The following is a 16,164-nucleotide window of genomic DNA, read 5'->3' on the forward strand; positions in this document are numbered from 1 at the left end:
CCTGTACATTCACTACAGAGCTGCAGGTGTAAGAATACTAGTCAGGGGTGCAGTAACTTCTGGTTTTATGAGCAGGCAATTAGACCTCTGTATCAGAGTCAGGCATTATGCTGAAATCATTAAGGCCAAGAGAAGAAAAAGTAATGCTGGGTGTGGATATAACTGTCTGAACCCTCACAGCAACCTGAAACAGCAAGTGCTTCTGGGCAAGGGGACTCTTCTGTTAAAGGTGTTTCAATAAGCAACACAGCATGATGATTACCAAGTGTGTTGTTCAGTTGTCCATCCCAGCAAATGAAATCATGTGTAACCATAGAACTAACCAGTTTGCTTCAGTAATTCTGAATTAGCCCAGTGAGTACAAGCTTTCCTGTTCAAAAAGATCTCTCCATCATTCATAATTGTAATTTAATTATCTTGTGTATTTAGCAATACACTGAATTAGAGAAAAAGTATTTATCTAATGTTATATTTAAGCATGGGAGTTTTACCATAAGCCCTGTACAGAGACAGCAAACTAAGGAACAGTTCTCCAATGTCTTAAATTGGATCATTGGTTAGAGCAATTTGCATCCAGTTTTCTTTGCTCTGGAGATATTCAGAATAATGCCAAATTCTTCAAACTCTTTTGACCTCTAATGAAAAATACTTACTTCCCTGTGGCACACAGAAGATTGTAGTTGTTTGTGGCTTACCTGTCCAGGTTGTTCACAGGCTGTCTGGTATCTTGCTTGTTGGCATAATTCCTTTACTCTCTCATATTTTGGTAGTTGATTAGACTGCTGAGTGTTTTTGTTGGTTTCCTCCTTCTTGCGTAGAAATTTGCTTTAAAAAAGTACAGTTCAATAATTTAGATATATTCTTCTAAATTCTGGAGATTATGTATTCAACTAGAAAAGCAAAGCTACTTGGAGATTTCTGTTACTGACCTTCAGTGTAGGTCATGTAGTGAAAAAAGGCTCAGGTGATTTGCTGGAAATTACCCAAAGAGAAATAAAGGTTGCTGAAATACGTCTAACTGGTACAGTTCAGCACCATTCATACATAAATGTATGTTCTTTCACAAAGCAAGATGCTGAAGCTGTACTTGCTTGGTTGAAAAGCCCAGCTGAAAAGACTACAAGGCTTCCATGCTCATCCAGCACTAGCTGGGCCATATCTTATATATTGCAATGTGTCTTATATGCACTGTTTTGTACTACATCACAGAAGATTTCCAGAATCTGTAAAGCTATACACTGCCACAAGGAAATTGCTGTAAAATTTTTACCCAGAGAAATTTTTCACAGCAGTAATTGGCAAGGTGCAAGGGTGTAAAGAAATGAAAGAAGAAATGAAAAGAGGAGCAGTTATAGTCATAAATCTCATTTACACATAAATCTTTTCTGAATTAGAATAAAAATGAAGAATGCTTCCAATATGTGATGGAAAATAGAAGATCATTTGATACGAGGACTCTGCACAGCTGGATTTGAAACAGAGATTTGGAAAGAAAATGACTTAGATGATGACATAAGTGGTCACAAGTACAATGTTAGAGAAAAAGAAGGTATATGCTACAAGAGTTGCCAGAAAAGCATGCTTCCAAGCATGAGGTAGAGACTGAGGAGCACAGCAGCTTGCAAAGTCAGTGGTGGGAAACTAAGAAACAAGTCAGGCCTGTAAGTTTGCTTGCAAATTTTACTACTTTGATAGCCATAAAAAGGAAGAGGAAGGAGCAGAAAGGAGAGCATGTACAGGAGAGTGTTCCCAGCAGGCAGGCTCTCCCCAGACTCTCTCACCCCTAATAATTACCCTCTTTCCACCAGAAATGTGTCACGCCAAATTTTGGTCTTCTTGTTTGTTCGAAACCTGAAAGCAAAATAATAATATTTACTGCTAGCACCTATGTATAGTACTGTTAGTATTAACAACTTATTTAAAAAAAACCCCAAACACCACTCTGTTTATCTATACCTGCAATTTTATAGATATGCTATTTAAGAGACTCTTCCAATGTGAAAGCTGTTGTTGGCATGACACAGATAATTTTCATAGAATCTCTTTTTCCACTCAGTTGTTGATTTACTTAGGTGTTTCCTTCTGAACTGGCTAAAAAAAAATATGTTGGTACCCACCTGTTTCCTGGTCTCTCCAAGTCCAGAAGCTTTAGGACAGATTTGCCATCCATATCTGGAGGCGTGTCAAGTCCTGCTATATCCAGAATCGTTGGAGCAAGATCAATATTCAGAACTATCTGAGGCACTCTGCAAATCAGCAGAAAAGGTCATAGTTGTCATGTGTTCAATATGTAAGTCTTCACATTCTCTTGAAAATAGAATGGTAATTAATGTTTATCAGGGCTTTGAAGATGTAAAGCTGTATCAAAACACGAAGTTTAGAAAATTCTCTTTGAAAGCTACAGTTCTGAGAATACACAGGTCAGTACTGCACACTGTCGTCACAGAGAAGAAGCAAAGCACAATAAAACAAGAAGGCAAAGTAGCCACACTACTCTCATCTCATTGACAATGAGAGCATGATGCCATCCATTCTGCTAAACCAGAAGGTGAACAGTAAAAATGAACACCTACTTTCTAAAAGCAAACCCCAAAGCCTATCCCTACGAGGCTACATATTAAACAACTTTCTCATTTGTGTTATAATTTACAATATGCAAAATTAAATATATGCCTCTTTTTCAGGAGCCATTGCTCTCTAATAATAGGACATCCTTCATGAAATGAAACTAGACAGAGTGATAATTACATTTGCTTAGAAACATTTTACATGAGGTTCAACAGCTGTGCTAGAGACATAAGAGAACATACACTGATCCCGGCTCTACACTTGGACCGCGAATAAAGAAAGGAACTCGAATATCAAAGTCATATGGCATTGACTTCCCCTTGACCAGTCCGAACTGCCCGATATGGTAACCATGGTCAGCAGTGTAAATAATGTAGGTATTCTCCAGTTCTCCCATCTCTGCAAGCATTTGGTATAACTGCAACACAGCATAGGAAAACTCCGAATTAAATGTAGTAAAACATGTTTTGTGCATAACCATCATGTATAATGATTTATTTACATGCTTAAATTCACAGAACAAAAGATGACATCAATGAGGTTGTTGAAACAGACATTCTGGGGATTGACATTTTTAAATCGCTTATCTACTGTTCTGCTGAAAAAATCAAGTTCAATTTCACATTTGACAGAGGGTAAAATTAAATAGGTCCAGAAAATTAGAATAGCAAAATATGATAATACTAGTGTAGTTGCATTAGTATGTCCAAAAGACATTGTGTGTTGAAACACAGCTTGGGAAAAGAAGGTCTGCTACAACTTTAGGGTAAGTGGTACTCAGATTTGATTTACTGTGTTAGTCTAAAACTTTCTCATTCCTTACAGTTGTGGGCTTGGGAAAAGGTTGTAAATTTTTATTAAAATTTAAAGAAATCTCTCTAGAGGAAGGTATTTGGTCATGGTGCTTGATTTTGGAACAAAAAGTCGTGCAAAGTACGGCTAATAGTTCATGTATCACATTATTTATAATTAGCTGTACACTACATTGCCTAGCTTCTGCAAACACTAGCAGACTGACACCTGAGTTGCTGTGATTTGCCAATTCCCAGATTTCAGCTGAAGGACAAACTGTGAAGGGAGTGCATCTACCCATGTCTACACGCAGGTGATGCATATTTTCTTAATACCAGGCTTTATATTAGGCCCAGTGACTTTTTCCTTAAAAGAAATTAGTCAGTTTATTCACCCAGTAATTAAGAGAAGCAATCAAGGACCCTGACATTATGTTGCAGAGAAACAGAATTCATTTCTACTGGGAATATGGGAAGTAATTCTTTGTAGCCCAAGAGCTTTCCCCAGGCTGTGGTTGGTGAACATAAAGAAGGAATTAATTTAGTTTTGTTACGGACTAATAAGTTTGCATTCACAGTAGTTTCTTGGACTCACTCTTTCCATAGAGTCGTCGACTGACATCAGGGTCTGAAGTCTTTTGCGCTGCAAGACATTTGTAAACTCCATGTGGATAGGCAGCATGGGCCCCGTGTACTGCATGATCCAGTGCTTATCCATGTTTGGTGCATAGTTATAGCTTGGAGTGCTGGGAAGAAAAGAAATGATCTGAAAAGTTGTGCAGCACCACAGGCATCAGAGGAAGGTGGGAACTCCTCTAACACTGGAATAGCCAACAACCAGTTAAATCACAAATTCCGCGTGGTATCTGGTGTTTCTAATGTCATCTATCAAGGAACATCACTGCAGTGGTTTCCAAGCTTCGTAATTTCCTAAAAAAAATTTAACTACTTGCTTTCTGAGCTTTCTTTGAAGCTCAAAGACCACTACCAGATCCATGTTAATATTTGGGATATGTCAAAATGTATTTCTCAAACAAATCTAGAAAAACGAAGGAAGTCAGAGATCAAATATGACTACTCCTTAGTATCAAGTTAAATTGCTGTCATGCTGCCACTGGGGACTTTCCCTTTATATTAGCACAAGATAAATGAAACTCACAATAAAGATATTTTCCTGTGGGATGAAGAAATGTGGTAGTCAGTACAAAGAACAGCAACAATTGAGTTATCAGGTTTCAAGATACCCCAAAGAGCGAGAGCACTGACTTTTTTCCCTTCCCCCTCACTAAAGGTGAGCACATGCATTGCAGGACCCCAAGTGCAGCCCCCCTGGGCCTGACTGCCTGGTGCGGGGTCAGCTCTGACACCAGTCCACATTGTGGCCTTGAAGGAAAGAGCTAAGAAAGTGCTGCAGTCAGCACCCCTGACTCCATCACTTGCCCTTGGCCCTCACCTGAGGTACATTCCAGTGATGTCCAGTGGTGTGGTAGACAGGCAAACTCCACCCATACCAAAATAACATTTATGCATAAACTAAATATTGTGGAGGAGTTATTTTGGCAATGTGAATGCAAAGCACAGTGCACTACCAGCATAACATGAACTATGACAACAATATTGACCTAATACTACTATGGATACCAGTACTAAGGAGAAGTATGGCACAGAGTTGTAGTGAAGCAAAGAAAGATGCTTTAGGACTTGGTACAAACATCAAAGGAAAGATTTAAGAGAGGTGTTCTATCCCCAGCCAGTAAATTTTTTGAAGGATATCATATAAGAAACAAGAATAGGTTCACAGATATATCACCTTTGAAGAAAAGTTACTGCAAAAAATGACAATCAAATTTGCCGTACAGATATGCACAGTAGAAAAGCTCTCCATCAATCTTGTTTTTATACTGACATATGTGACAACTAAAATGTGAGGAGAAACCAAACAAAATTCTTTGACAGTTTCACCTACGTATGAGCAGTTTCCTTCTCTAACATTTGCGGATCTAGACTTTGATGTTTTAATGAAATTCTTCCTGTTTTATTTTTTCTAGTACACTGAAGTACATGATACGTATATTGTAGCATTACCTTTGAAAAATAAATGTAAACAGAAAATGAAAAAATGCTGTTGTGTAATTGGAGTAATTTGATTTCTATGGCTCTATTTTCAGTTTTTAATAAAAATGCAATCCAATATTAGTTTACTGTTTAGATACTGAAAATTTTAATGTGTATTACCCAAAGGTATGTTTTCCCACAGAAGTGTGCATGTGCAGTTGTCCTTTTGTAAGAGGTAGCGCTGGACGATATCAGAACATTGTATACTGGTAACTTAAAGTCACACCTTTGACCAGTCCTTCATTTAGCTTTCCTTTTTTCTTGATGCGGTTGTATGTGATCACAGAATGGTGGAAGCAGTGTTTTTTACTGAAGCAGTTGATTTTCCTGTATCAACTATCATACATATAACCTATTCCTATATATTCTGAGGATAAATTAATGGAGTCCACATTTTAATTGGAGACCGTTTTTGAGAATTCAGGTAGGATTTGAGAAATATGTATGTCTCTAGTACATACAGGTAGTTTTGACTAACCTGCTTAAGCATTAGCATCAAGGGAAAAATGAAGTGAGACAATGGTTTCACAGGATTTGTGGATCTGTGTTTGAGATTAAGAAGTATGGAAATGTTAGCTCCATACTAAGCAAAGACAGACATCAACTAGAATTCCATTTCTGCTGAAATTCTTTTATTTCATGTTGAAAAGTAAAAATTTTTGACATTTCCTACGGTTGAAGTTTAGTTTTTAGAAGGGATGTTTATCCTACCACAAAATTAACAGAGGAGCACAGCCCTCTATGTTGTTGGCTAGCTAGCAGACCTAGCAGATGGATCAATGGAGCCTTAAACCTTGTAGAAGCAAGTCATAGGAGTTTTAGTCACCTATCACACTGACAGAAAAGAAAGATACTTGCAGTGCAAACTTTCCTCTGTTTCTTTGGAAGTTTGTCAAATGAGATGTTTTCCCAAGAAAGAGCTGAGTTTTGATTAATCAGCATTTTCCAGCAAAACCCTGTTTTTTTTCAGCGGACTCCTGAGTGCCTCAGTGATGGAGGGATGAGGTGGCTGTGACAGCCTGCTGCTGTGCCAGGAAGGAGAGCCAGCTGCTGAAGCAGGCTCAGCTCTCATGTTCCCAGGCCATTGTCAGAAGTCTCCTCCACATAATGGATAGTCTTCAAAAGCAGCACTCAAGGGTTTAGAAGGGTGGTTAAAACCTTTCACAGACACTTTCCAAATGCATTTTGAATTTTCTGGGTGAGAAATATAGTAGGCAGAGAGAGAGTGGAGTTTTCCTTCCAGACAATTCAAGAAACAAGACCTTCTGTGAAATATCCAGTGCCAGTGGCTGACGGAAAAATGTGAAATGGGGGTCCAAAGTGGAGGGAAAAGAGTACTAGGGAAGAGGCAGAAAGGAATCCAAAACCCCCACAGGTCATCTATGTTCCCTGAATACTCATTTGTTGTGGTTTGCAGAAATCCACCAGAATGGCAGTGCTTGTCAGGTGCAAGATCTGACATTGCCCTCAGCTTTGTCTGCCTTCTTTCGGGGAAAAAAACCCCAGACAAACACAACAGAGGTGAAATCTGGGGAGAATATTGCTGATTTATGAAAACCTTTCCAAGTAAACAGACCTCTTCCCTGTCAGTGATAACTGTTTATCACAACGTTTTTTCTTGAAGCAGTCAGAGATATCAACTAAATGTTCAGCTGTTATAAGCCTTTGAAAGTCATTGTGGAACAGTCTGTCACTGTTTCTATTCTTCCATTTTCAGGAAAGGTTTTGCTCTGTATTGACAAGCACTGCTGTGAAGTGACACTGACATCTACATTTCCTCATTTTCTCTTAGCACTGGGAATATAAGGTTGAAGATATGTACCACGTCCTCTGTTGCCTCTTCTCAGTCATGAAGGCTGTCCTGTCCTGAGCACATTTGTTGATCCATGATCACCAGACAGTGCCAGGCACTTCATTATTTTCAGGTTGTTCGTGGCCTTTAAGTCTGGCAAGGAACTACTGAGCTCATCTGCCTGTCTGCCTTTGCTGGGCTGCCCTGAAGAGCTCAGATGCTGCCCTAGGGTGCAGTAAGGAGGAGTTTCGGATTTCAAGGTCATTCTTGTTAGTTTACCAGCAAATAGTAAAGCACTTAAACTTCTGAATGTGTGCCCAGAGACTGACTGAAAGTTCATTTTACATGTTACAAAACCAGACAACATGAAAAAGTGTTCCACTTCATGTATGTTGGTTCTAAAATGACCAGCAACATACTGCACGAATATTAAAACTGTAGAGAGGGTAAGGATTGAAACAGAAGATGATTACTAAGAAAGGTGTAGTATTTGTCATTCTTGTAGCTATACTAGCTTGTGCAAATCTAGATCACTCAGTTGCTCGCTTACATTTGTCCAAGACATACTATGCAGAATTTACTGGACAGAGACTTCCTGTCACTGATGGCAGGTCTGTTCTGGCATTGGGCACGATACTAGAAAATGTCAGGTTTATAAAATTTCAAATTGATATCCCCGGTTTAACCAACAAAAACAAATCCCAGATACTTAAAAATACAAAATGTCAAACTCAGTCAGGCACTTTCCCATAAACACATTCTCAGCATGAGAAAAATAATTCACCCTGTGATTTCATAATCATTAACCCATGTAAATAAAGTTTATGTGCACAATTGAAAAAAAAATAGTATTAGCCTTCTCTAGGCTTAGATTACAGTTTCCTCAGGAAAGGGATGACTTGTGTGGTTTGGGTTCTGTTAGCATTTAATGTTTCTGCATCAACGTGCACTGTTTTGTTCATGCTACATCATGGAAATTGTATTCACTGGTTATTTACCACCTGTTAAGCTGCAGCAGGAAAGCCCACAGTGGTGATAACAAAGTGTTCTACAGGTTACGGAAGGAGTAAATATCTATAAGCACTAGTACTGTTTTATCTTTTCTCTTTTGTTCCTCATCAAATCTACTATTTATTTATCTGTAAGTATCGGTTCAAATAGATACTTAAAGTTATGGTGAGAAGAAAGTAATGATATCACCATGCAGCTTTGTGGCCTGAATCCGAAAGGCCTCAATAATCTTCAGTTACATGAAAAATAAGCATTTTATGTCACACATTTTAATTGCTCTTACTGACAACATATTTACTATATTTGTATATTTAAATTTGAAGTTTAAAATATATCTTATTTGGCTTCTAAGGTACCATAATAACTTCAAGTTAGACAGGCTCCATCCTTGTGACACTCACCCTTTATATATTTGTAAACATTAATAAGGTCACCCCTCAGTCTCCTTCAAACTAAAGAGACCCAGCTCCCTCAGCCTTTCCTCATAAGGGAGATGCTCTGCTCCTTGATCATCTTTGTTGCCCTGCACTGGACTCTCTCCAGCAGTTCCCTGTCCTTCTTGAACTAAGGGGCCCAGAACTGGACACAATATTCCAGGTGTGGTCTCACCAGGGCAGAGTAGGGGGGGAGGAGAACCTCTCTCAACCTACTAACCACCCCCCTTCTAATACACCCCAGGATGCCATTGGCCTTCCTGGCCACAAGGGCACAGTGCAGGCTCATGGTCATCCTGCTGTCCACCAGGACCCCCAGGTCCCTTTCCCCTACGCTGCTCTCTAACAGGTCGTTCCCCAACTTATACTGGACCGTGGGGTTGTTTCCTAAAAGTTTGTTCTAAATATATACATTGCCATTTCAGATAGGTTAACAAGGAAAGAAACAAGCATGTTTACAAACATTTGTTCAATTGCTCATACTAAAAATCTGTCTTTGCCTCTATTTGCAATCTCCTAATTCCCTCCTGCTTTTATCCAACAAAATAAAATGATGTTCACAAAAATACCACTTAAAAATGACGATTGTGAATAATTCCACAGACTTCTTGGGGGGTTTTATCCCAAAAGTGTTTGGCTGATCTTCTGTTTGGATTGGGAGTCCTCCAGTTAGTGAAAGTAATACAGTACTTACATGCTCCAGGAACATTTTTGTTTCATAAAAATAGAAGTCAACAACATTTTAAAATAATACCTATGTTAAAACTCATAGTGAAAAATGAATAGTTTCTGTATAAATTTAACACCTATATTATTCTTAGAAATATGATTAGCAAGCATTGCATAAGTAGTCATGTTTCTTCAGAAAAAGAGTAAATAAACAAAGGAAGTAAATCCTTTGTTTCCAGGGAAAGTAGACCCACACTTAGGCACTGTTCTTCGAAAGCAGGCAGCCTAAGTTCTGGACAAAACTAAAAGTCAAAAAAATATGACCAGTGGCATGGTCAGCATTAATAAGAAGTTAAATTTCACCATTCTGGGTCTATTTTGCTGCCTTTTAAAAGGAGAATGTTTTAAACTCAGGGATATTTATACATCTCGGTATGTGAGGTAAGAAAGTTTCACTCCTGAAGAGTAACACAACTGCTATATTTTGGAATAAAGAAGAAAAATTTTGTTACCTGTTAAATATAACACCTTTTTATTTTATGACCCTGCTGCAGAAGTTAATTGGGTAACTAGCATCTTACCACATTTCTCTGTCACAGCATTTCTTCTAGTCTTGCTTAAAGTCCTGCTCACAATGATGTGTGTGATGATTTTGATTATTTATCCCGAAGTCAGGAGCCCAAGTGGGCCTCAGGCCAGCCGTGACAAGACACACTGACATGTCAAGATTTATTACTGATGCAAATGTATGATCCTACTCTAATGAGTGAGTATCCACATTACAAGAAATATTGCTGTAACTGGCAGGTGTTTGAGACTCAGCCTCAGTGACTTGATGGCACCCTGAACGCAGGCATCTCACATCTCAAACTCACAGTTAAGACTGTTCTGGGGATTTGGAGATGCAACTGCATTGCTCTTCATGCTCTGCTGCTGCAAACACACTGCTACCACCAGACCCAGTCATTCAGAAACCTTCATACTATCTTTAAATGGAAATCTAAAGCTCTACCTTTCGTATCATCTACCTTTTCTCACATTACCTTGGAAAGCTTTCCAGTTTCTTCCCGGATACCATTTCTAGCTGTTCTTCCTAAGATATTCAGCCTGGCAATAAGAATGCTTCCAGGTAACCACAAAATCTGGTTTTCTGTCCTCCTGCCAGCTGAAAGATCTTTAACTCAGCATAGTCAGCAGTGTTTCAGAATTCCATTTTTCACATTCTTCAGTAAACCTGTCTCCCACAGATTTTTGCTTTTAATGTTTGTTTACTTCACAACTTTTAAACAGCTTAGATCTGATTCACAGTTCCCTTAAGACTGGTTCACACTGGACGCTAAAGGGAAGTTAAAGTGCCAGAGGCCCTGAGCATAAATGAGAATTCAGGCTTTCATTAGAGCATCCTTTGAGTCAGAGCTTTCCTGCTCAGCTGTCTGATGGAACAAGATTCTCCTGTGACGGCTGCCAGGGACACCTAGAGAGCCATCTCTTGTGTCATCACTTCATATTTAACAGAGAATTTCCAAAGGTCTAGCAACCCTGCTCCCCAAGAGATGATGTTCAGTACGACAGCAAAAATCTATGTGTTGCTTTCATCTAGTACATCATCTCCAGTCCCACTTTCTTCCACAGAAAAAACTTCTGGACATAACTAGAGTACATGCATTAGTATGATTTATTTTCAGAAAATATCCCACTCACTGTGGTGATAGCAGCCAGCATAAAGTTTCAGAAATATTTTTAGATGTCAGAAATAGGACATATTTTAAAGGGAGGAAAGGTGGGAGTTTGGGAGGGAAATTGGATGCTTAAAACCAATAGACTGTCTGTTTCTTCCAGTATGATACAGTCTGTATTTCAAGATAAACTGGAGCTAATGAGAATTAACAGGGATCATTTTAAATTAATGGTTAAACAGTCTATACATCATTACCTGCCTTGTCCTTGTAAGACTTCTCATGGCACTCCAGCAGGCTCTTTGTACTGAGGAGGACAGCATTGTAAGGTGACAGCAATTCTTGCTTTTCTTTTTGGCTTCAATGGGATTTTCATGAATCTTACAAGTGTTACTGCTGCATTAATTTGATTTTCTACTTTCTGTGTTGTTAAGCGGGAAACGAGACTGATGGATGCCCACATTTGAGGGTAGAAGTCTCCCTGAACTAGAGTATTTCCTGAATGCAGCTGCTCCCTTCTTTATATGTGCAAGTGGAAAACTTCTTCTAAACAAACTTTTTTGTTGTTGTTTTTGTTTTGTTTTTTTCTGTTAAATTTATAAAGGCAGTATGTCAATCAAAAGACCGGCACTTTACCAGCAAAGAAACATCATGTAACTTAAGGGTTTGCTTCAGCTACTGTTCTTTTAAGCAAAACTTCCCCTCACATGTGGTTGACAGGCCATCTTAATCCTTGGTTTGTAGGTATAACCTTCCATCTCAGTTTGTAAAGCCAGCAAGAAGTTTTTTTGACCTGGTCTCCCTTCTTTGTTGGAGGTAGGCGTTACAGTAACATGATATAGCAACTACATTTTTAAAAACAAAATCCAAGGTCAGATGGCTGTCACCCAAGGTCAGAAAGAAAGAGATTTGAATGGTGCTTGACCACCAAGGAAGAAAACCTAAGGGTTAAACATTCAACTTACACAAACCTTGGCAGGAGGGATTTTATTGTTCTTGTGCTGTCTTCACATGGAGTACCTAATGCTTCTGTGAGAACTGAACTTCATATATCTTTTAGAACACATTGCTAACATTTTTGCTAGAGAAATCAGTTATTTGGAGGCTTCAGCCACCCAAATTGTCAGTTTATCTTCCATTTGTCTCATTTCTTAGTCTACAGAGTAAACTCTAACACATGTACTCAGTCAGTGCAATAAGAAACACAAAACAACCGAGCAAGGATCTCATGAGGTCACTAAAGAAAAAACTCTTTGCAAGAAGGTTGCCAAAAAATCAGTAACACCAGAAGACAGGGAGAAGCACAGCTGAGTCTTATGTTCTGGGCTTTTACACAAATAGCCTAGCTGAGAGAGGTATTTAGACCTCAGGAGTTCATGCAAATAAAAATTATTTTACACAAGTACTCAAACGAAACTAAGCCTGCAAACACATAATTAGGATCTTTGCTTGATCTTTACAGGTGACATGCAACCTGTATGGGATGGAGAGGTGGTTAAAATTTTGGAGACTAACTAAACCCATTGGTCCTAGCAGCACAAGTTAGAAAACAAGTAGGCTGAAAACACCAAGTAGTAGAAACGTGAAGAGCATGATAAACACCCTTTTATCAGAAGACAGTGAGCATGGAGCCTAAAATGATTTCCTTTGGCCTGAGGTGAGCTAGGGTGAGATACAATGATTCAGTGGTTTTCTTCCAAACATGGTCCCCACAGCCAAGCAGAAACAGTTTGAATCCTACTCTCCTGTATGACTGATTGTCCATCAGCAGACAGGATGGCTTGCCTGAGGCCAAGCAATCTGTGCCACTAAGCGTGAAGCAATCTGTTGAAAGGAGTGAGAACAAACAGATATAACTCTCTTCCTACGAAAAGAGGTGATTGAAAGAAGGCATGTGAGACATACATTAAATTTATGTGGTGACTATTCATTATTCCTCACAGGACAGGAAGTAGGGGACACTGGCAGCATGAGCAAGCTCCAGGTTTAGAAGGAGAGAAAAGGTGGTCCTTTGTCCCCAGTGCATAGGGTGACACAGGGACTTGTTGCTGCATGATATTGGGGCTGCCACCACAGTTCAAAAAGAGATCAGACCGATGCAAAGATAATGGGGCACAGCGGCCTGGACGCTTCACTTAAACTGGTGATTTTCAGAAGCTGGAAAAACAGGGAAAAGGAGTCTTTCTTGTTTGTGGGGTTTTTATAGTTTTGTTTTGGTGGTCTTTTTTGATTGGTTGGTTTGGTTTTGGTTTTTGTTTGTTGTTGTTTCTGTTGTTGTTTTTTTTTAAACCCGAAGTATTCTCTTCTGCTTTCTGCTGTAGCACATAATTCCAGATAATGAGTTAGAACAATCTTTCATGCAATTCAATATTCCATGTTTTTAAGTCTTTCTGATCTTACCTTTAGGACACAATAATATAACAGTTCCTCACGATGACAACTTCAGGATCAGCTATCTTTTCAAGTGAATATTTACAAACTAAAATATCGATCTCATCACTTCTCTATGCAGGTAGGAATTACCCTGAATATCTAAATAACTCTGAAACATTGCTGACTGGTTTTCATTACTTGTAAAGTCTAGTCTGAGGAATGTGGGATTGTTGAGAATGTAGAATAAGAAAAATAAAGAATGTAAGGTCACGAAAAGTGGCATATCTAGAAAGCAACAGTCAGTAAGGGGATAAAAAAATCACAGAAACTAAGAAATATTTAACCATGTGCCATGAACAACAAATCTGTTTCTGACCTAAACTAATGATCAATTTACGCATACAGTTTATGCAGCAGTTGCTACACCTGCCAATTTTAAACTAGTTAATGTAACTACCAAACACATCCTTGTATGTCACCCACTGCAGAGTGGCCAAAGTGCAATTTGTAGACCATAGAGCTTTTCCACAGTGTGATGAAATTGATTCCTCCTCAATCCAGCTAAAATATTTTATTTTATTGTGTTTTGTTTTGTTTTCTGTACAGAAGGAGGTGCAAAGACATTTTTTTAAGCAGAAATGGGAAGAGCGATCCTCATGCCTACGGTAGACAGAAGGGAGATGGCAAGCTCCCCTATCACGTCATTATGAGGAAATGGACCCAGCATACTGAAGTTATAAAGAAAGCTGTTAAATCCAGGACTGTCCTCAGATTTTTACTCTAAGTTGGCCTCAGTTCTAAAAACAGAATGAAGAGGTTTGTGTGTTTGTTATGTTTTTGGTTTTTGTTTTTTGTTTTTTTGTTTTTTTTATTATTATAGTATAATCACTAGAAAAGAGTAAGCATGTTATTTGAAAATGCAGTCTAATAGGTTGTTTTGGGAATCAGCCAGTATCTAGTCTATAAACCAATCTGATGCACTCAAAGGCTGCAAAAGAGTGTTTTTTCCTCTCAATGCACTCAGTTAATTAGAGCCCAGTAAACTCATATCTTAAGAGGATGACGAAGGAAGTAATATCTTCCCAACAGATCCTGACCTGTGTCTACATATTTTCAGGGTATTGTAAGAAGCTGCCCTTACAAAGCCAAATACTGACCTTTTAATCTCCCACAACTTCCCAGGAGGAAAAGAGCCTCTCTCTGTTTTAATAATGGTCAGAGCTGTCATTCTTCCCCCCCCCTGCCCTCCCTGAAAGGAACAAGCACGGTAAAAGAAACAAGCAAACATTCACCACTTACTATAGGTTTCTTATATTTGAATTCTCTGTCCGTACAGCATCTCCATAAACAAATACCTCACAAGAAGCAGATACAAGGAGTGGGTCGAGCAGAGTGTGATTTTGACTTACATATGCTGTGAAGCGTTGGGGTAGAGCTCTGAGAACTGCGGTGCTGAATCCTCGGGGCCGTGGGGTGCAGCATGGCTGATGACCATCATTATGGGCCTATGGGGATATATCCTCTTAGACATTCTGAAGTAATTAATGCTCTCATTAGTGATTAGGTCTGTGAAGTAGTCCTGGAACATACGGTTAACACAAAGCAAAAGTTACAAAGTGCATGATTAATTAGATCACATACGATCATGTTATTATGTTATTCTCAAGTCCTCGTTAAAGCTCAGATCAGGAAGTAAAAACATACCATCAAAGAGATGTATGATTCGAGGGAGCATAGGGGAGACTGAGCAGTAATTATTTTCTTAAGCAGGTGAGGCCATAGAAAATGAGGCAGTATTTTGCAAATCAGAAACAACAGAAGGCATTAAATAAATATGATTACCAGATTTTGTAATATAATGCTAAGCAACATTTAAAATTACAGACTATACTGACAAATGCATGCTTCTTGAAGTAACATATGCTTCACAAGGCAATGGCTCCTAACCGCAAGAAATCATTGGCACTTACGTTGGTTTTCTGTTTACATAAACAATTCTTGCATGCTCTTTGTTCAGAATATACTATTGCATATCTACAAAGTGGAAGAAAACTCCAACAGGCAACAAATTGCAAAAATCTTTATCAAAGAAATTGCAAATGAGAATGCAGAGAGCAGTTGAATTCCTGCAGGCTCTGTTCATTTAATTGTGCAACTTTAAGCAGTGCAGCTGCTGAGATTAAGGTTGTGGCTCGCTAATAAACTGACTTAACCCACAGCCAAGGTGGCAAATGGAAGTATACAAGAGGAAGGGAGGAAATGGAACTAAGAAAAAAGATGAAAACTTAAATTAAACCACCTGCCACCTTGGAGCATTCGCTGTTGGCCTGGAGGTCTAGTGCGAGCTTCATTGAGAAAGTGCTGAGACAATGTTAGTAATTTCAAGCACTTCCAGGCATGACTAATCATATGTTGTGGATTCGAGGCCCTGAACAGCTGCAAAAGCAGAGCCTGAGGGACCAGGTCTGTGTCTCATGTCAGTGCTAGGACAAGCCCACCAGCTGTGACCTTCTTGCCCCCTCACTGTTCCCCCTGCCCCCAACCCCTCTCCTGTATCGTGCTTAGAGCACACACGGCAGCCCTGGTTGCTACAACCCTGCAAGGATACAGAAGAGTCAGCCAGTGACCTTTCAGTTTAGAAAATGGGTAAGAAGTGCAAGGCACCAGGGTTGTGATAATTTTTGGTTTTGTGGTCTGTTCAAGTGAAATGCCTGTATGACTGTTGTCCCAAAACA

General features: G+C 39.1%; 1 protein-coding gene across 12 annotated transcripts in view; it reads right to left on the reverse strand.

Moving 5' to 3' along the window:
* Positions 1 to 16,164, reverse strand: part of SULF1 (sulfatase 1) — a 124,915-nt gene that overhangs the window by 29,109 nt on the left and 79,642 nt on the right. For all 12 annotated transcript variants that reach the window (XM_071804030.1, XM_071804025.1, XM_071804028.1 and 9 more), the window contains 6 exons: positions 14,839 to 15,008; positions 3,955 to 4,105; positions 2,811 to 2,986; positions 2,118 to 2,246; positions 1,795 to 1,851; positions 696 to 825 (listed from right to left, as the gene is read on the reverse strand). In XM_071804030.1, coding sequence (XP_071660131.1) covers positions 696 to 825; positions 1,795 to 1,851; positions 2,118 to 2,246; positions 2,811 to 2,986; positions 3,955 to 4,105; positions 14,839 to 15,008 — 813 coding nt within the window. The remainder of the gene's footprint in view (positions 1 to 695; positions 826 to 1,794; positions 1,852 to 2,117; positions 2,247 to 2,810; positions 2,987 to 3,954; positions 4,106 to 14,838; positions 15,009 to 16,164) is intronic.

The sequence above is a fragment of the Patagioenas fasciata genome, chromosome 2 (assembly GCF_037038585.1).
Source record: "Patagioenas fasciata isolate bPatFas1 chromosome 2, bPatFas1.hap1, whole genome shotgun sequence".
NCBI classification, from domain to species: domain Eukaryota; kingdom Metazoa; phylum Chordata; class Aves; order Columbiformes; family Columbidae; genus Patagioenas; species Patagioenas fasciata.